General features: G+C 33.9%; 3 protein-coding genes across 4 annotated transcripts; 2 read left to right on the top strand and 1 right to left on the bottom strand.

Moving 5' to 3' along the window:
* The first annotated feature begins 2,369 nt into the window (after positions 1-2,369).
* Positions 2,370-5,112, top strand: LOC139107377 (putative odorant receptor 85d). The gene is made up of 5 exons (XM_070664945.1): positions 2,370-3,250; positions 3,500-3,871; positions 4,119-4,320; positions 4,473-4,628; positions 4,901-5,112. The coding sequence occupies exons 1-5, from the start codon at positions 2,883-2,885 to the stop codon at positions 4,946-4,948; spliced, it is 1,146 nt and encodes a 381-aa protein (XP_070521046.1). The 5' UTR covers positions 2,370-2,882; the 3' UTR covers positions 4,949-5,112.
* A 274-nt stretch (positions 5,113-5,386) lies between these two features.
* On the top strand, positions 5,387-10,597 carry Grip91 (gamma-tubulin complex component 3). Of its 2 annotated transcripts, XR_011546510.1 has the most exons (12): positions 5,387-5,594; positions 5,737-5,903; positions 6,013-6,142; positions 6,201-6,618; positions 6,700-7,202; positions 7,304-7,496; positions 7,658-7,862; positions 8,002-8,223; positions 8,317-8,448; positions 8,518-8,766; positions 8,875-9,148; positions 9,243-10,597. XR_011546510.1 is itself a non-coding variant. In XM_070664939.1 (11 exons), the coding sequence occupies exons 1-11, from the start codon at positions 5,516-5,518 to the stop codon at positions 9,049-9,051; spliced, it is 2,475 nt and encodes an 824-aa protein (XP_070521040.1). In that variant the 5' UTR covers positions 5,387-5,515; the 3' UTR covers positions 9,052-10,597. The 2 variants fall into 2 exon arrangements, 1 of the variants encoding a protein (XP_070521040.1); XM_070664939.1 differs by having other exon boundaries at positions 8,875-10,597.
* Positions 10,598-10,896: 299 nt separating this feature from the next.
* On the bottom strand, positions 10,897-12,440 carry LOC139107019 (zinc finger protein 239; the record flags this gene model as incomplete). Its single annotated transcript, XM_070664227.1, has 4 exons — positions 10,897-11,135; positions 11,394-11,556; positions 11,779-11,948; positions 12,248-12,440. Coding segments are annotated over 4 exons (765 nt in total), but the record flags the coding sequence as incomplete, so codon positions are not given.
* Between the last annotated feature and the right edge of the window lie 1,331 nt (positions 12,441-13,771).

Below are 13,771 nucleotides of genomic sequence, written 5' to 3'. Positions count from 1 at the left end.
CTTACAGCGTCTCGATGTAGTAGATTTCTATATTACTGTCGACGTCACCACGCTAATTTTTATTTATAATTTAGAAAAGAAAAATCTCACGCGCAATATATTATATTGCTTTTAATATTAATTGTTTTATATTTATTTTTTTATATTTAATTTTTTATATTTATTATTTTTTTGTATTTATTAGAAAGTCGAGCGGCGTTTATAATGATAAACGTTTATAATGATGACGTTACGTTTTTATGTTGTTAATTAAAAAAAGGGACCTGTTACGATTACAATTACTTAATATCAAAAAGAAAAAAAAAACTTTCGATTGCGATCACAAGATGAAGTAATCTGATTTTCCCAACTCGTCATTAATTAAATTAATATTTTACAATTATTAGAGTTTACAGAGCGCGAACTTCGCGCGCGGCACTAGATTATATTCGGACATTAGTTACAATTATATTAATTTTTTTTAAATAATTATTATAATTGAATGATTTACGATTGACGGCGTAATGCTGGTTCACTTACTTTATATCTTCACGTTGGGTTAAAATAAGATATTTTCCGTTCGTCTGTTCGTCCGTCCGTCCTTCCTTCCTTCCTTCCTTCCTGTCTTTCGTAACAGCATTTCCGGATTATTCTGATGTATCCTGATGTAGCACTTTAAATCACTGGTCACTAAATTACACTGCTCTGCTTTTATAATCACAAACACTTACTCGAGAGACGAACGACCGAAAGAATGACGGTGGATTATCGCGGCGATCTTTAACGATTAAAATTAAGAAGCGCGACGAACGATCATCTTTTGATTTCTCGGTCCATCCTCATCGGCGAAATGAACCACGTCAAGAGTTTGCGCCAAGCGGGGAATGAAACAAGCCGTGACATGTCGAACTCCACGTTTAATCCGGATGAAATGTTTCCCACGTATCTTATCTTCCTCGAGTTCCTTAAAAATCACTTGTCCGGAACGGGACGAGGATCGCGGCCGCGACGTAGAAGACGAGCGAGGTGCAATCGCGGTTTACGAAATCTCACGCTCTGGCAACGGTGATCACCGGAACCGGCTGAACGACGCTGAAGGAGATGGCGAGTGAAGCGGGTAGGAAATGCTGGACGCGGTGCTTTTTCTTCTTCTTGAATCACGTTGGCACTTGCTTCCTGTCGAACGCGGCGCATTTCAAGGCGGACGCTCCGTACCCTCCGCTCGCGACATAACCTTGCCTTTCCGAAGCACTTTTTCGAAACCAAAACAATGTTTCGAATGACACAGGCGTAGAAAAAAATTGATCGTTCGTTCCCGAAGTCGATTGCGACTTATTCGTATGCGGCGGGTCCTATCCGCGGTCGAATATACGCGAAGTTGCGGAACGATTAGCAACACATCTACACGCTCGAGCCTCCGCAACTAGACTGACCGTTAGAGATTTCGGCCCTTGGAGGAACAGAGAGGAAACCGCGAAAAAAAAAAGACACAACCAATAGGCTCGATCGTTGATTCGACGCCTCTTGTCTGACGAGAATGATGGAAAACCGAGTTCGCGTAGACAAAATTCTCAAAAAAGAGAAAATTAATCAAATCAAACAAACTCACCTAATAATCTCGCACTAGTAATCTTCTCCAGTAATCAATTATTCCCTCTGCGGCACAAATCACTGGCAAGACAATCGTTTCTTCTCGCAAAAGTAGCCGCAAAAAGTGCACATTTCCTTTTCGTCAGATTTAATAGGATAAATTGCTTAAAATAAACGCGACGGAAATACGAAAGAAATTATCACGAGGCGAAATAATCCTCATCGGGCAGAGAAACGATAAAGAGACGAGCTCGTTTTCAGCCGAGAGTAATTATACGGCGACGTGACGGTCAACCGTTAATTAGTATTTTCCGCAAACGTCGTGCTGCGGATTTATTAATAAAATGCGGAGACAATGCGAAACGATATACGCCTTGACGCGGAAGATCAACCGGTAATTATTTCGTTCATTAAACCGTAATCCACCGGGGGAGGGCTTTTCGCTTCCGTCCCTCAAGGCGCTATTATATTTCGCCATGCTCGGGGGGAGGATGTAGATATTTTTCAAATATACATGACGCGATGCTTATTATGCTACGTGCGCTCGGGATCCGGAATATTTTATCGGCGAGACGAGCCCGTCTTCGGGAATTAAGTCGCAACTCCCCCCGAAGCACACGTCGGTCTTAAAAAGCCGCGGACGGAGTCTTGAACGAAATGCAAAATATTTCCACCCCCCTCCCCCCCTGTGTATTTATTAATGTTGTCACTTGCGAGAAGTTTTGCAAAGACACATTGGCCGAGGCGTGCCAGACCCCGTGAGAACGCGACAATGTGCTGAAATTTATTGGAAAGTGGAGGAATTAACAATTCCAAGCCGCACGGAAGCGACGTCGTTATATTATAATTACAACTTTAGTACCGATGGTACGACATTAACAAGATGCGACGTTATATAATTAGTGAATTGTTAATTTTAAGTCGTTCGGGGGTGACGAGGACGATAAGGGAGGAAGAGGGGACGCGAACAAACTCGCCCGCAGTATCTCACGAGCCTTTCTTGCTGGCACTTTTCGTCGATACGAATGCTAGTCAGTTGCCGGTTTTATTCTGTCGTAATTTTAATTATGTCTTAATTACGGGATACTCGTATAAAAATTCGTATGAGTAGTTCTATAATCGAAATGCCCTAGTCGCTTTTAATTAATTTTTTTTCTCTCTGAAACAAAAAAAAAAAGCGTTTGTAAGAGATACATTCGTTGCAGTATCATGCGCAATTGTAAAAAAAAAAGTTTAACGCGAGACTAATCGCGGGATTTAACCTTTTCTTTTCCAATGAGTAAGAAAACCTGTCGTTTTTTATTGTAGCAGTTATGGAATTACGAATACTCTCGTTGAATTTCTTGTTCTATTCGTTAAGCGGCTTCTGGCGACCGGTTCAGTGGACTTCGAAACTATCCAAGACATTATACGGCGTGTTCACTTTTATTTCGGGGTACCTAACGTTTTACATGTTCGTGACTCATTTCATGTACATCATCTTCGTTGTCGAGACGTTGAACGACTTGGCTTCGTGCTGCTTTCATATTCTTGCGATTGTTAACTTGATATCGAAAGAACTGACCGTCGTAACCCGTCGCAATCGACTTATCAATCTGATTGAAATGCTACAAGAAGACCCTTGCAAGCCCTGCGATAAGGAGGAGACTGATATCCAGCTGAAATACGACTATATGATCAGGTTGGTGTATACGTTATAATAAATTAATAAATAAAGGAATAATACTTGTAATGATTTGACGAAACTAAAGTAGACAAATCGAACTAAATTTGATTGAAGTTTAATTTTTCTCGTGAATTTTCAAGCAAGTGGTTCGTCTCGTTATCGTTTATCGCTTAATTCGAATAATTTTAGAATAGTTCTTGACCACTTATAATAATAATTATTATTATTGTTATAATATATTTATCATGTGTTTTGAAAATCTAGATCATATTCCATGCCTTATATAATCATATGCTCGATGTCGATGATGAATTGTTGGATAGGAGGAGTACTCTTTATGTTAGAAGGCCAAATACCTTATGGACTTGCCTGGGTGCCATGGGACTGCTCCTCGTTTTTTATATTTTTTTTAACGTCCATACAAGTGATGTTAGGTACATTTTTAGCCATCTTTGTAAACATCGCGACAGAAACTTCGATACTAGGATTTTGCTTACAAATATGCGCACGGTTCGAAATTCTGAAGTACCGTCTTCAAAAGATGATAAATCATAACGAGTGGGAGAATATCAGCTCGTTTACGAACAAAACGAGCAGATTAGCGAAACACGTCTCTCATCATCTGTACATAATCAGGTTCGTCGAACGGATAATACACGGAAAAAAAAAAAAAAATTATTATAATACCACAGTAATTATGGAACCATCGATGAATTATAAGATAGTCACTATTCGGCGTAGCATTTAAATTTAATAATTCCAAGTAATATTTAGTATAAAAATTTCTCCGTGTAGTTACGTATTATAATCTCCGAGAAATTGTAATAATTTTTTTTTTTTTTTTAATGAAGTATATAATATTGTGACACTTGAATATTTGCAGACTCGCCGAAATGATCAACGATATATTCGACCACGTAATCTTTTTTCAATTTAGCACCAGCATTTTGATACTGTGCTCAACTTTATACCATTTGTCTTTAAACAGTGTGTTATTGGACGTACTCGTTCTGTCCGCTTTCACAGTTTGCATTTTTCTGCAGATATTTTTTTATTGCTGGGGCGCGAATGAAGTTATGCTCAAGGTAGCGCTAGCTTTTATATCTAATATTTATAAAAATATATTTTAATAGAAAAATAATTATATATATATAAATATATATATAAAGATTTTTGTAATTATAAAACAGCAGTTTCTAAAAATAATTAAATTGATTTCTGATTGTTATTCGCACAGAGCGTCGAATTTGGAAAAGACATATACGATCTGAATTGGATATTGATGACGAATAGTGAACGAAAAGATCTACTAATAATTATGAAGCGCAGCGCGAAGCCCATAAAATTTAGCAGCAGCTTTTTGATAACGTTGTCTTTGGAATCATACACTAATGTCAGTATTAATTGCTACTGAAATTATTGAAAGCTCTTGATTGCTAATAAAGTATTCGATTATTTCTATTATTAAAAATAAGAATAAAACAATTCAATTATTTGATTATTTATAAAATGCATCATGCAACGAAAATCTTAGAGCGTGCACTGTTACATTAATTAAGATAACTTTTAAAAAATATCATAAACTTTTGGCTTCGGTGTCGCAATTCTATTTTAATCATATTAAATTGCGTTTAATTTCTGTTAAATTTTTATTTCAATTTGCAGCTTATGAAGGCCTCTTTCTCTGCGTTTAACCTTATGCAACAACTGTAAAATGAATGTACAATTTAATACGTATACGTATTGCAATACACTATGTATACGATAATAAATAAATCACTTATATTGCAAAATACAATAGTTTTGTTCACAGACTTCTATCGTTACTTCAAATCTTTTTATTTTTATATATTTTTTTTTTTTTTACGATGACAACTCGTAGCAGATTTTATTAGAACTAATTATTTTTTTAATTAAACTAGAATTTGAGATAACATATTTAAAATTTTGTTTTTAGTCCCAATAAAACTCGCTACGAGCCGCCACCAATAAATCGAGATAGCGTTGGGAATCATAAAGAAGGCAAAGAAGTACCTGGCTATGTAGTTTTGATATTAGAATGGACAAAGGTGGCGTAACATAAAACACACCATCTAAATTCTGACTTCCTCGGACTTCTCTCTACGCTCAAGAAAATAAATGAAACAGGTGTATGGATTGCCGCTCGATTAAAATAACAAAGCGAGTACGATATAAGGGACGCCGTGAAACGGTGTAATAAAATAAATATTTCCCTTGCGTTTAACATCAAGCAAGATTACAGCATCACGTAACGCAAACATGAATCCCACCGAAGCTGAAACTGTCGCCGACCTGGTTCAGAATATGGTTATCTCGTTGTGCGGCGAACAAAAGTCAGGTTAGTTTTTTCCAAGGTTGTATTTATATTCAGTGCATTTTAAACGATATCTTTGTGACAATTTATCAATTTCACGACAATTTATGATAATGTAATCGTAATACGCAATACACAAAGTGTACTATATTTTTGTATCTTTCAGAATCGATCAGAAGGTTTATGCGTTTTTCTCTCGGCCTACTGTCGTCTACTCAAGGCATAGAAACTCTGAGAGAAGATGAAATGACTGTGGCGACATACATAAAAAGTAAATTACCGCCACGGGATGCAGTGCAGTTTGATAAGCTGCACAACGATTTAAAAGATGCGGTATAAAATTTCATGGTTTACATCATCATATGTTTTATGCTTTTGTTACTCTTATCTTATTTGTATCAGATGTTTGCATACCTCTATATCAGTCTTATTCTGTTACTAGCCAATGAAGAATCGTATAAGTATTCTCATATTTCTACTGAACATGGGTCAGGCAGTAGAACAAATGAAGGACAGAATTTTTTCATTTCCAGAAATGAAATTGGAGTTAAGCCCTATCACATCTACTAGTGGTAAGATCAAATAAATCGATATTTGTAAAATTGTTGTCTAACAAATTTTTATATTTAGGACAATCGTCGCAAACGTCGTGTTCTCAAGTGCAGGTTGTAGCATTAAATAGCACTGAGACAAGCTCGAAAGGATCATTAATAAATCCAAGCAAATTATTTAACGAGGAGTGTGTTTCGGAAGATGTACTAGTCCAGGATTTAATATATTCTTTTCAAAGTGTTGAAGGAAAGGTTTTAAAATTGGATTCCAGCTATGGTTTTCAGATAGACCCTGCTATAAGACTTAACAGGTCACAAAAGCAAGCTGTTTTAAGATTAAGTGAACTAGGATACTTGCACAACATAGTACGAAAAGGATTGGAAAGAATGTCTGTTACCGGCGCTGGGAGAGTTACTGATAGTTTTGTTGCGGCATTACATAAAGAATTGTCGGAATATTACAGATTCGTAGCCATAATGCAAGAAGAAGTAAATAGGTAAGTACTAAATATATAATAATAATATTCTAAAAAGTATAAAGATAAAAAGTTACATTACTTGAAACATATTTCAAATAGATCGCAAAATCAATCGGTTACATATGGAGTTACATTATCCCACTTGCATCTTTGGGCATGCGATCCTTTGGAAACCCTAAAGTGGTTAGCGAGTATAGTAAAAGCTTGTCAAGGCCAGAAAGGTGGTGCATTAGCGTCTACTGTGTATGAATTTAGCTATTATGGAGACGCCATTGTAAAGAATTTAGTCAAAAGAATCTTGGAAAGTATTTGCAATCCCTTATACAACATGTTAATGAGATGGATCGCTGACGGAGAACTGGACGATCCGTACAAGGAGTTTTTTATTCAAGCGTGTAATAATGTCAGCGGAGACAGGATGTGGCATGAAAAATATCAAGTCAGAAATTCAATGGTGCCATCTTTTCTTAGTAAAGCACAAGCGAGGAAGATTCTAGGAACGGGGAAAAGTATTAATTTCTTACGCGAAGTTTGTAAAGACTTCTCACCGTGGCAGGACAGACATGCGGATATGTTTAAAAATAGCAACGAGGAATATAATGGTTAGTAATGAATAAAATTATTGTTAATTAAAAAATTTTGGATAACGCGAAATTGATTGTCAAACTTGGGACAATGTTAAATTTGTATATTTATTTTTTAGTTGAAATCTTTTTTGATATGGATCCAGACGGCCGTTTGCAAACTATGATGGACGCTGCTTATAAAGAAACCTCGGCAAGAGTTGTTGAAATACTAACAAAACAATATCATTTGATGGATCACTTACAGGGAATTAAAGGATACCTCTTGCTTGGTCAAGGCCACTTTATTCAACATCTTATGCACTTGTTAGAGTAAGATTTCTTATTAATATAATTAATATATTAATAATATATTAATAATATATTTATTTATATTTATTTATATTAATAATATATTAATTTAGAGTTATTAATTTAAAATTAAACATTCTGTATGCATATTACATGTCTAAAAAATTAATTCTGTATTTTAGGCCTGAATTAGCTAAACCAGCAAACTCTTTATACCATCACAATATATCGTCTATACTTGAAACTGCAATAAGAGCCACAAGTACGAAGTTAGATGATTTAGATGTGCAAAAACGTTTAGATCTCAGATTATTATCACCTTCAGAAAATGAAACAGGATGGGACGTCTTTATTTTATATTATAACGTTGACGGTCCTATAGGAACGGTAATACATTGAGCCAATCAGAGCTATATAAATAGTGACTACTTTTCTTTTACAGCTTTGCTTCCAATATATTATAATTTACAGATGTTTATTCTTTAAGTTTGATTACTTTCATGAATAATAATCAATGATTTTTTAGATTTTGGAGCCGTGTAGACTGACGTATCAAACAATTTTTTTCGCCTTGTGGAAAGCAAAAAGAATGGAATCGATTTTATCTGCCATTTGGAAACAACAAACGACATCAGCAAAAATGTTTAGAAAAATGCCAGAAGTATTGCCCATCCAAAATCATATTCATCTAATTACTAGTAGCATGGTCCATTTAGTTCATCAGATGCAATATTATTTTTTATTTGAGGTAAGACCGTGTCACATTACAATTAATATTAAAAAATTATTATTTGCTAATAAAAACTGTTACAAATTACACAAATAAAAATATTAATTGAAGGTAATCGAATGTTCATGGGATACATTTGTCAAGCAACTTCTTCAGGCATCATCTCTCGATGACATAATTGTAGCTCACAGTCACTTTGTTGAGTCAGTGAGGCATGGTACGTTATTGGATGAGAAATCACAAGTAAGTATTCAATTATACTTGTGACAATATTTAAATAAACATTTTTACACTATGTTTGATTTTTATTAGGAACTTATGGACCACCTACGTTCAGTCTACAGTCCAATATTAGATCTACAAAACCTCGAAGAAACTTTCCTCGTGCGTGCTACCCAGGAATACAAAGCAAGATTAAATGACAATAATTGTGGAGAATCAACGAAACAATGGGGTCGTACATACAAAAAGGATCAAGATACTGTAGACAGAGAAGCAGCGTTTTCGAAATATCTGAACACCCTTTCAATACAATTGAGATTACTTTCGAGAACCTATCAGGTAATAATGAAATATTAATTTTCTTCTTATGTATAATTGTTTCATATTCTTATTAACGTAAATTAAAAAAAAAAATTAAATTCTACAATTACATATTCTTTATTTCAGGATCGTGTAAAAAAATTTTTATTAATGCTTGCTTCCGCTGAAGATGTGTCGCTACAGTTACTTAGTGTACGATTAGATTTTAATGAATACTACAAGAGTAAAGACAGCCGACTAGTCGTGCCATTAACATATCAGCATCGCAAACAAAGTGATCAAACTTTCTTTGGATGCAGGTGACAGTCAGCAGCTGAAAATTTATTCGAATCTTTTAACGATTCAAGTCATCTTTCAAATAAATACCGTATCTCAACCAAGCAGATTCCATCCGTCAATAGTAAGGATACAAGCATATTTGATTTTTCCACCAATCGCCCTTCTTCATCTTGTTTTTTATATCAACATCATGATACTACCAATTTTTTTTATAGACCGGATTCATCCAAAATGATGACAGATAACAATGACCCTGTCGTTTTGCACAAAAACAGATGTAGAACCAATTTGAGAAACGCTGAACTAAGTAAACGTACGTTTAGGATATTTTTGGAAAAACAAATATTGTCACATGTGGAGACAGAAATTCAAAAAAACACGCAAGACCCGCAAACCCCATTAACATCTAATTTTAATTTTAACGAAAGCGATCTTGCATCAAGCGAGATACGGTTAACACTCTCTTCTTTTCAAACCGTGCCGGAAGAAAAATCGTCTATAAAAAATAATTTAACCTTACCGAACTTAGACACTAAAATATACTCTAGCAATAATGCTTTAAAAATTACTGATGCACTCGTAAGTCATGATACTGATTCTGAAATTAATATATACGAGAATCCTATTCAAGACAAATCAAAACCTTACATTGCACCTGGGTTTAACCAAAATACCTCAACTCCCAAAATGAGCACAACAGTTAATAAACAGTCTAATTATGGATCGATATATGCTACTAGTCCAGAATGGTTTCAAGATAACGAGACTGTATCAGTTCATGGCTCTCTATTAAGTGAAACTATGTCGGACATCAGCGCGTATAATTCAGATTTAAAAAGTACTAATCGCAAGCCATATCGTTGGAGACGCTTACTTTTTTGTTGTTGCGTTAATTGAGTTCGACATTTATATATTGTCGTCAAGTAACGAATACGTTTGAGATACAAAAATTATTTGTAAAATTAATATGATTTCTTAAGATGGATTAATAATCTCTATTATATTAATTAATTCGATATTGATTTGCGAGACATATCATTACCTTTTACTATTCCTGCACTGTTTGCTATAGTTTTTACAAAAAGTTAGTATTTTACTAATTGTTAAAATTATATAATCTATATGATTGAAAATATAATCTATAAGCTGTTTTCAACAAGTTTAAGTAATTATAGAGATACTAAAGATTTAAATTTTTCACTGCAAAACACTGATCAAATAGTACAAATATTTTTCTGCCATACTTAGCATAAGATGAAAATATTGTTTCTCTTTTTCTTACATTACATTACATATTTTCGGCATAATAAAAAGTATGATTAGTTACAAATATTTTTATCATTCCCAAAAAGTTTTAATATGTTAATACGTTCTCATAAGTTTTACACGTACGCTTCATAGGTTTTAGATGTCAATCACTTGCCATATTTAATGAGCCATATTTATTATATTTCATTTTTTGCCATGTTAGAAAATAAATGTACTTCGGATAGCATAAGTTATTTTTATATTACCGAAACTGTGTTGCTATGTATTTAATAACAATAAACTCAGAATTTGTTAAAAACTATTACATATATGTATATTCAAATTATTAGTAGTATCAGTAAGCGGTAACATTAATTATTAATATTGATACATATATATTAGACATATTAACACAAATACAAATTTTTACACTACACGAAACAGTTTACATGATTTGCGAGATTATACTTTTTATTTCATTTTATTTTCTTTTATTTATTTATTTAATTTTTTTTTTATTTTATTGTATTTTATATGCTCTCAGTCTTCATTAAGAATAAAAAGTGTTTTTTTTTTTCTTCTAATACAACATTTGAATGTGACTGCGGAAAATGTAATTAATTAATTTTGGAACGGTAATGGTATCCAAGAGAAAGAAGGCCATGGATACATTCTAGGTAGTTGCATGTAATTAAAACCTTCGAATTTGATAATTTCTACGCTTGAAATACCATTGTGCACTCCTGTATAATCAGGTGCATTATTATTTAATACATGCGAATGCTGCAAACGCTCGTGGGTGCGTAAATTATTGATGACGGAGGGCTTCTGATTGTATATATCGTAACAAGAACGATCACCTATAAAGGAAAATATAAATAAAGTTATTTATATTTATGGGAAATTAATTCAGATAATTATAAAGCTCATATTCTTCACATTTTTACTTTCGCGCGGGATCTGTTTAAAACCGTTCGAGAACTTTATTTAGATGTCGTTCAGGTGGATTAATTTATCTATTAAATTTATTGATAAAAAAAAAGATAATGCATTTGGCAGCGAGCCAATAAAGCAAATATTTACCTTTTACTTTCTTATCGCTAAACTATTGCTATTACCGTGTGATTTCATGTGGTGATGTAAAGCGCCGAGTTTGCAAAATCCTCTGTTACAAACGGGACAACGTAAGGGCCAGTTACCGGTGTGAGAATATCCATGAGCCCTTAAATCGCCAGGAGTTGGAAAAGATCTTCCACATTCATCACATTTATGTGGTTTTTCCTGCATTATTTTCTCAATATATATATTATAAATATATTTCTTTAGCGTATAATTTTATTAACAATTATTACACAAGTGTTTGTTAAGTAAAATTAGAATTACCTTTTTCTTTCTAAAAATTTTGAGGAAAGATGACCTTTTTTCTAGGCTCCGTTTTTTTTTTATGCTTATTTCTAAGTTGCGTTATTATTGCGAAGATAATTCAAAGAGTTAAAACAATACCTTGTAATGGGTCATGCGGTGATAATATAAATTTGACGATGCTGTGAAACGCTTTCCGCACATCGGGCATTCATGAGGACGCTCGCCGGTGTGAATTCTAACGTGAGTGTTCAATGAACTGCTTGTGCTAAACATCTTACCACATACTGCGCAACCATGTGGTTTTTCGCCTGAGAAGTTTGGTGTTAAATGTGCATTTTAATCGTTGCCTCGTTATGTCAAACTGCCGACTTGAATATTCAAAATATAAAACGTACTAATTTGTTGAAAAAAAACTCAGCAATTATAAAAAAATATTTAAAAAAAAATAAATTTTTTCTAATAATTAATTATCAATATTTTAAACAAAGAAAAAAAATGTAGTTAAAACGATGAAACTGACGGAGAACTTTCGAATTCCAAGAATTTATAAAAATGATAAAGGACCCGTGTATGCGATTTTTTCACAGATTTTTTTTTTTTAATTTACCTGTATGGGTTCGTAAATGTCTTTTTAAAAGGGAAGGTCTGTCAAAGCTTTTGCCGCAAGTTTGACAGGGAAGACGTCGTTGAAATTTTATAGTACTACTACTAATAACGTCAGTCTTCCACGCAGTACCACGTCTGCTCAAATCCAAGGGCGCATTCTGTGTTACGTTCCATACTATTAAAATATTCACAATTGGTTATATTAATTACGTAATATCAGTTCTTTGTCTTTAAACATACTCGTAATTTTTTTTGTCTTTTTTTTTCCTTTTTAAAGAGCAAATTTTTATGTTTATAAAATTGCTTGTAAATGCAACATTTGTAACGAATTCAAATAATTGCAACTTCACGAAAATCTCTAATACTATTTAAATATTGAAGTACTAAAATGGTGATAAGAGAAATATTTTTTCACGTAAAACAAAAATAATTTAAAAAAAATGTTTTTTCTATTATTTTTCTGCTAACTTACACCGTGCGTGGTCCATGTTTTTGCATACTTGTTACGATTTAATTTAAATGTCTACTTTAAATCTCAATAACATTCCACACTTACCGGACATCGCGATAATTCGCTGTTATCAGTACTTTGTTAGGAACGAGCAATTGATATTAGAAACAGGTTAATAATTCGAACCGTGCTGATTTTTCACACGCGTAACATGTTACACCTTCGAACAGATTAAACGCGTGATTAAGGGTAAGAAACGATGCAACCGCAAACGACCCTCCGGCGCATGTCGGAGGCGGCGTTTTCGCAAAGGGCGGAGTTTAATCGTCGTAATATCCTTTGCAATTGCCTGTGTGGTACACACCGAAACTTCTTAATATAGCTTATATTATTCTAAACAAAACCACGAATTAAAAAATAATTAATAAAATATAGTAATGTCCATCTAACTATTGTATCGTATTATTTTTATCATACTCCGTCATTAATCATATCGTCATTAAACATTGTGTGGAGAACGATTTAGATTTAAAATTTCACACGTTTAATCTAACTTGCAAGAAAAGATAATTTTTCAAATAATTATTATTTTAAATAATTAGCCTAGTCGACAGCGAGCAAAGATACTTTTCGCTGCATACACATTTAAAACGTTATCCATATATTTCTTAAGAGATTTGTTTCTTTAAAGCTCTGCGTCATAAATAAATAAATAAATAAATAAATATATATGTACGTTTTACACACATTTGACGGTGTTAGCTCGTGAAACAGACTCTATCGCCACAGGTAAAGCTTATGAAGCGGGGTGGCCGGTAGTGCTTTGTCACCATTCTCATTATTATCTTCGGATATTCGCCTGGAAGCGCGGACGCGAAAAAGGAGGTGAGATAATTCGTCGTGTGGCATCGGGCCATCGGACGTCCTGCCGTGCGAAACCCTCATTTGTCAACGCGGAGGATATTAAAGCCATTGAATGGCCCGCGGGATCTTTACAAATCGGTTCTCCATCGACCATAGGCAACAATGCGCATATTTTTGCTGTGTAGCGCGGCATTATCGAAACTGATCGAT

This window comes from Cardiocondyla obscurior, linkage group LG12, assembly GCF_019399895.1.
Source record: "Cardiocondyla obscurior isolate alpha-2009 linkage group LG12, Cobs3.1, whole genome shotgun sequence".
Classification (NCBI taxonomy): domain Eukaryota; kingdom Metazoa; phylum Arthropoda; class Insecta; order Hymenoptera; family Formicidae; genus Cardiocondyla; species Cardiocondyla obscurior.
The sequence above is the reverse complement of the archived record's forward strand: the minus strand, read 5'-3'. Positions and strand labels throughout refer to the sequence as shown.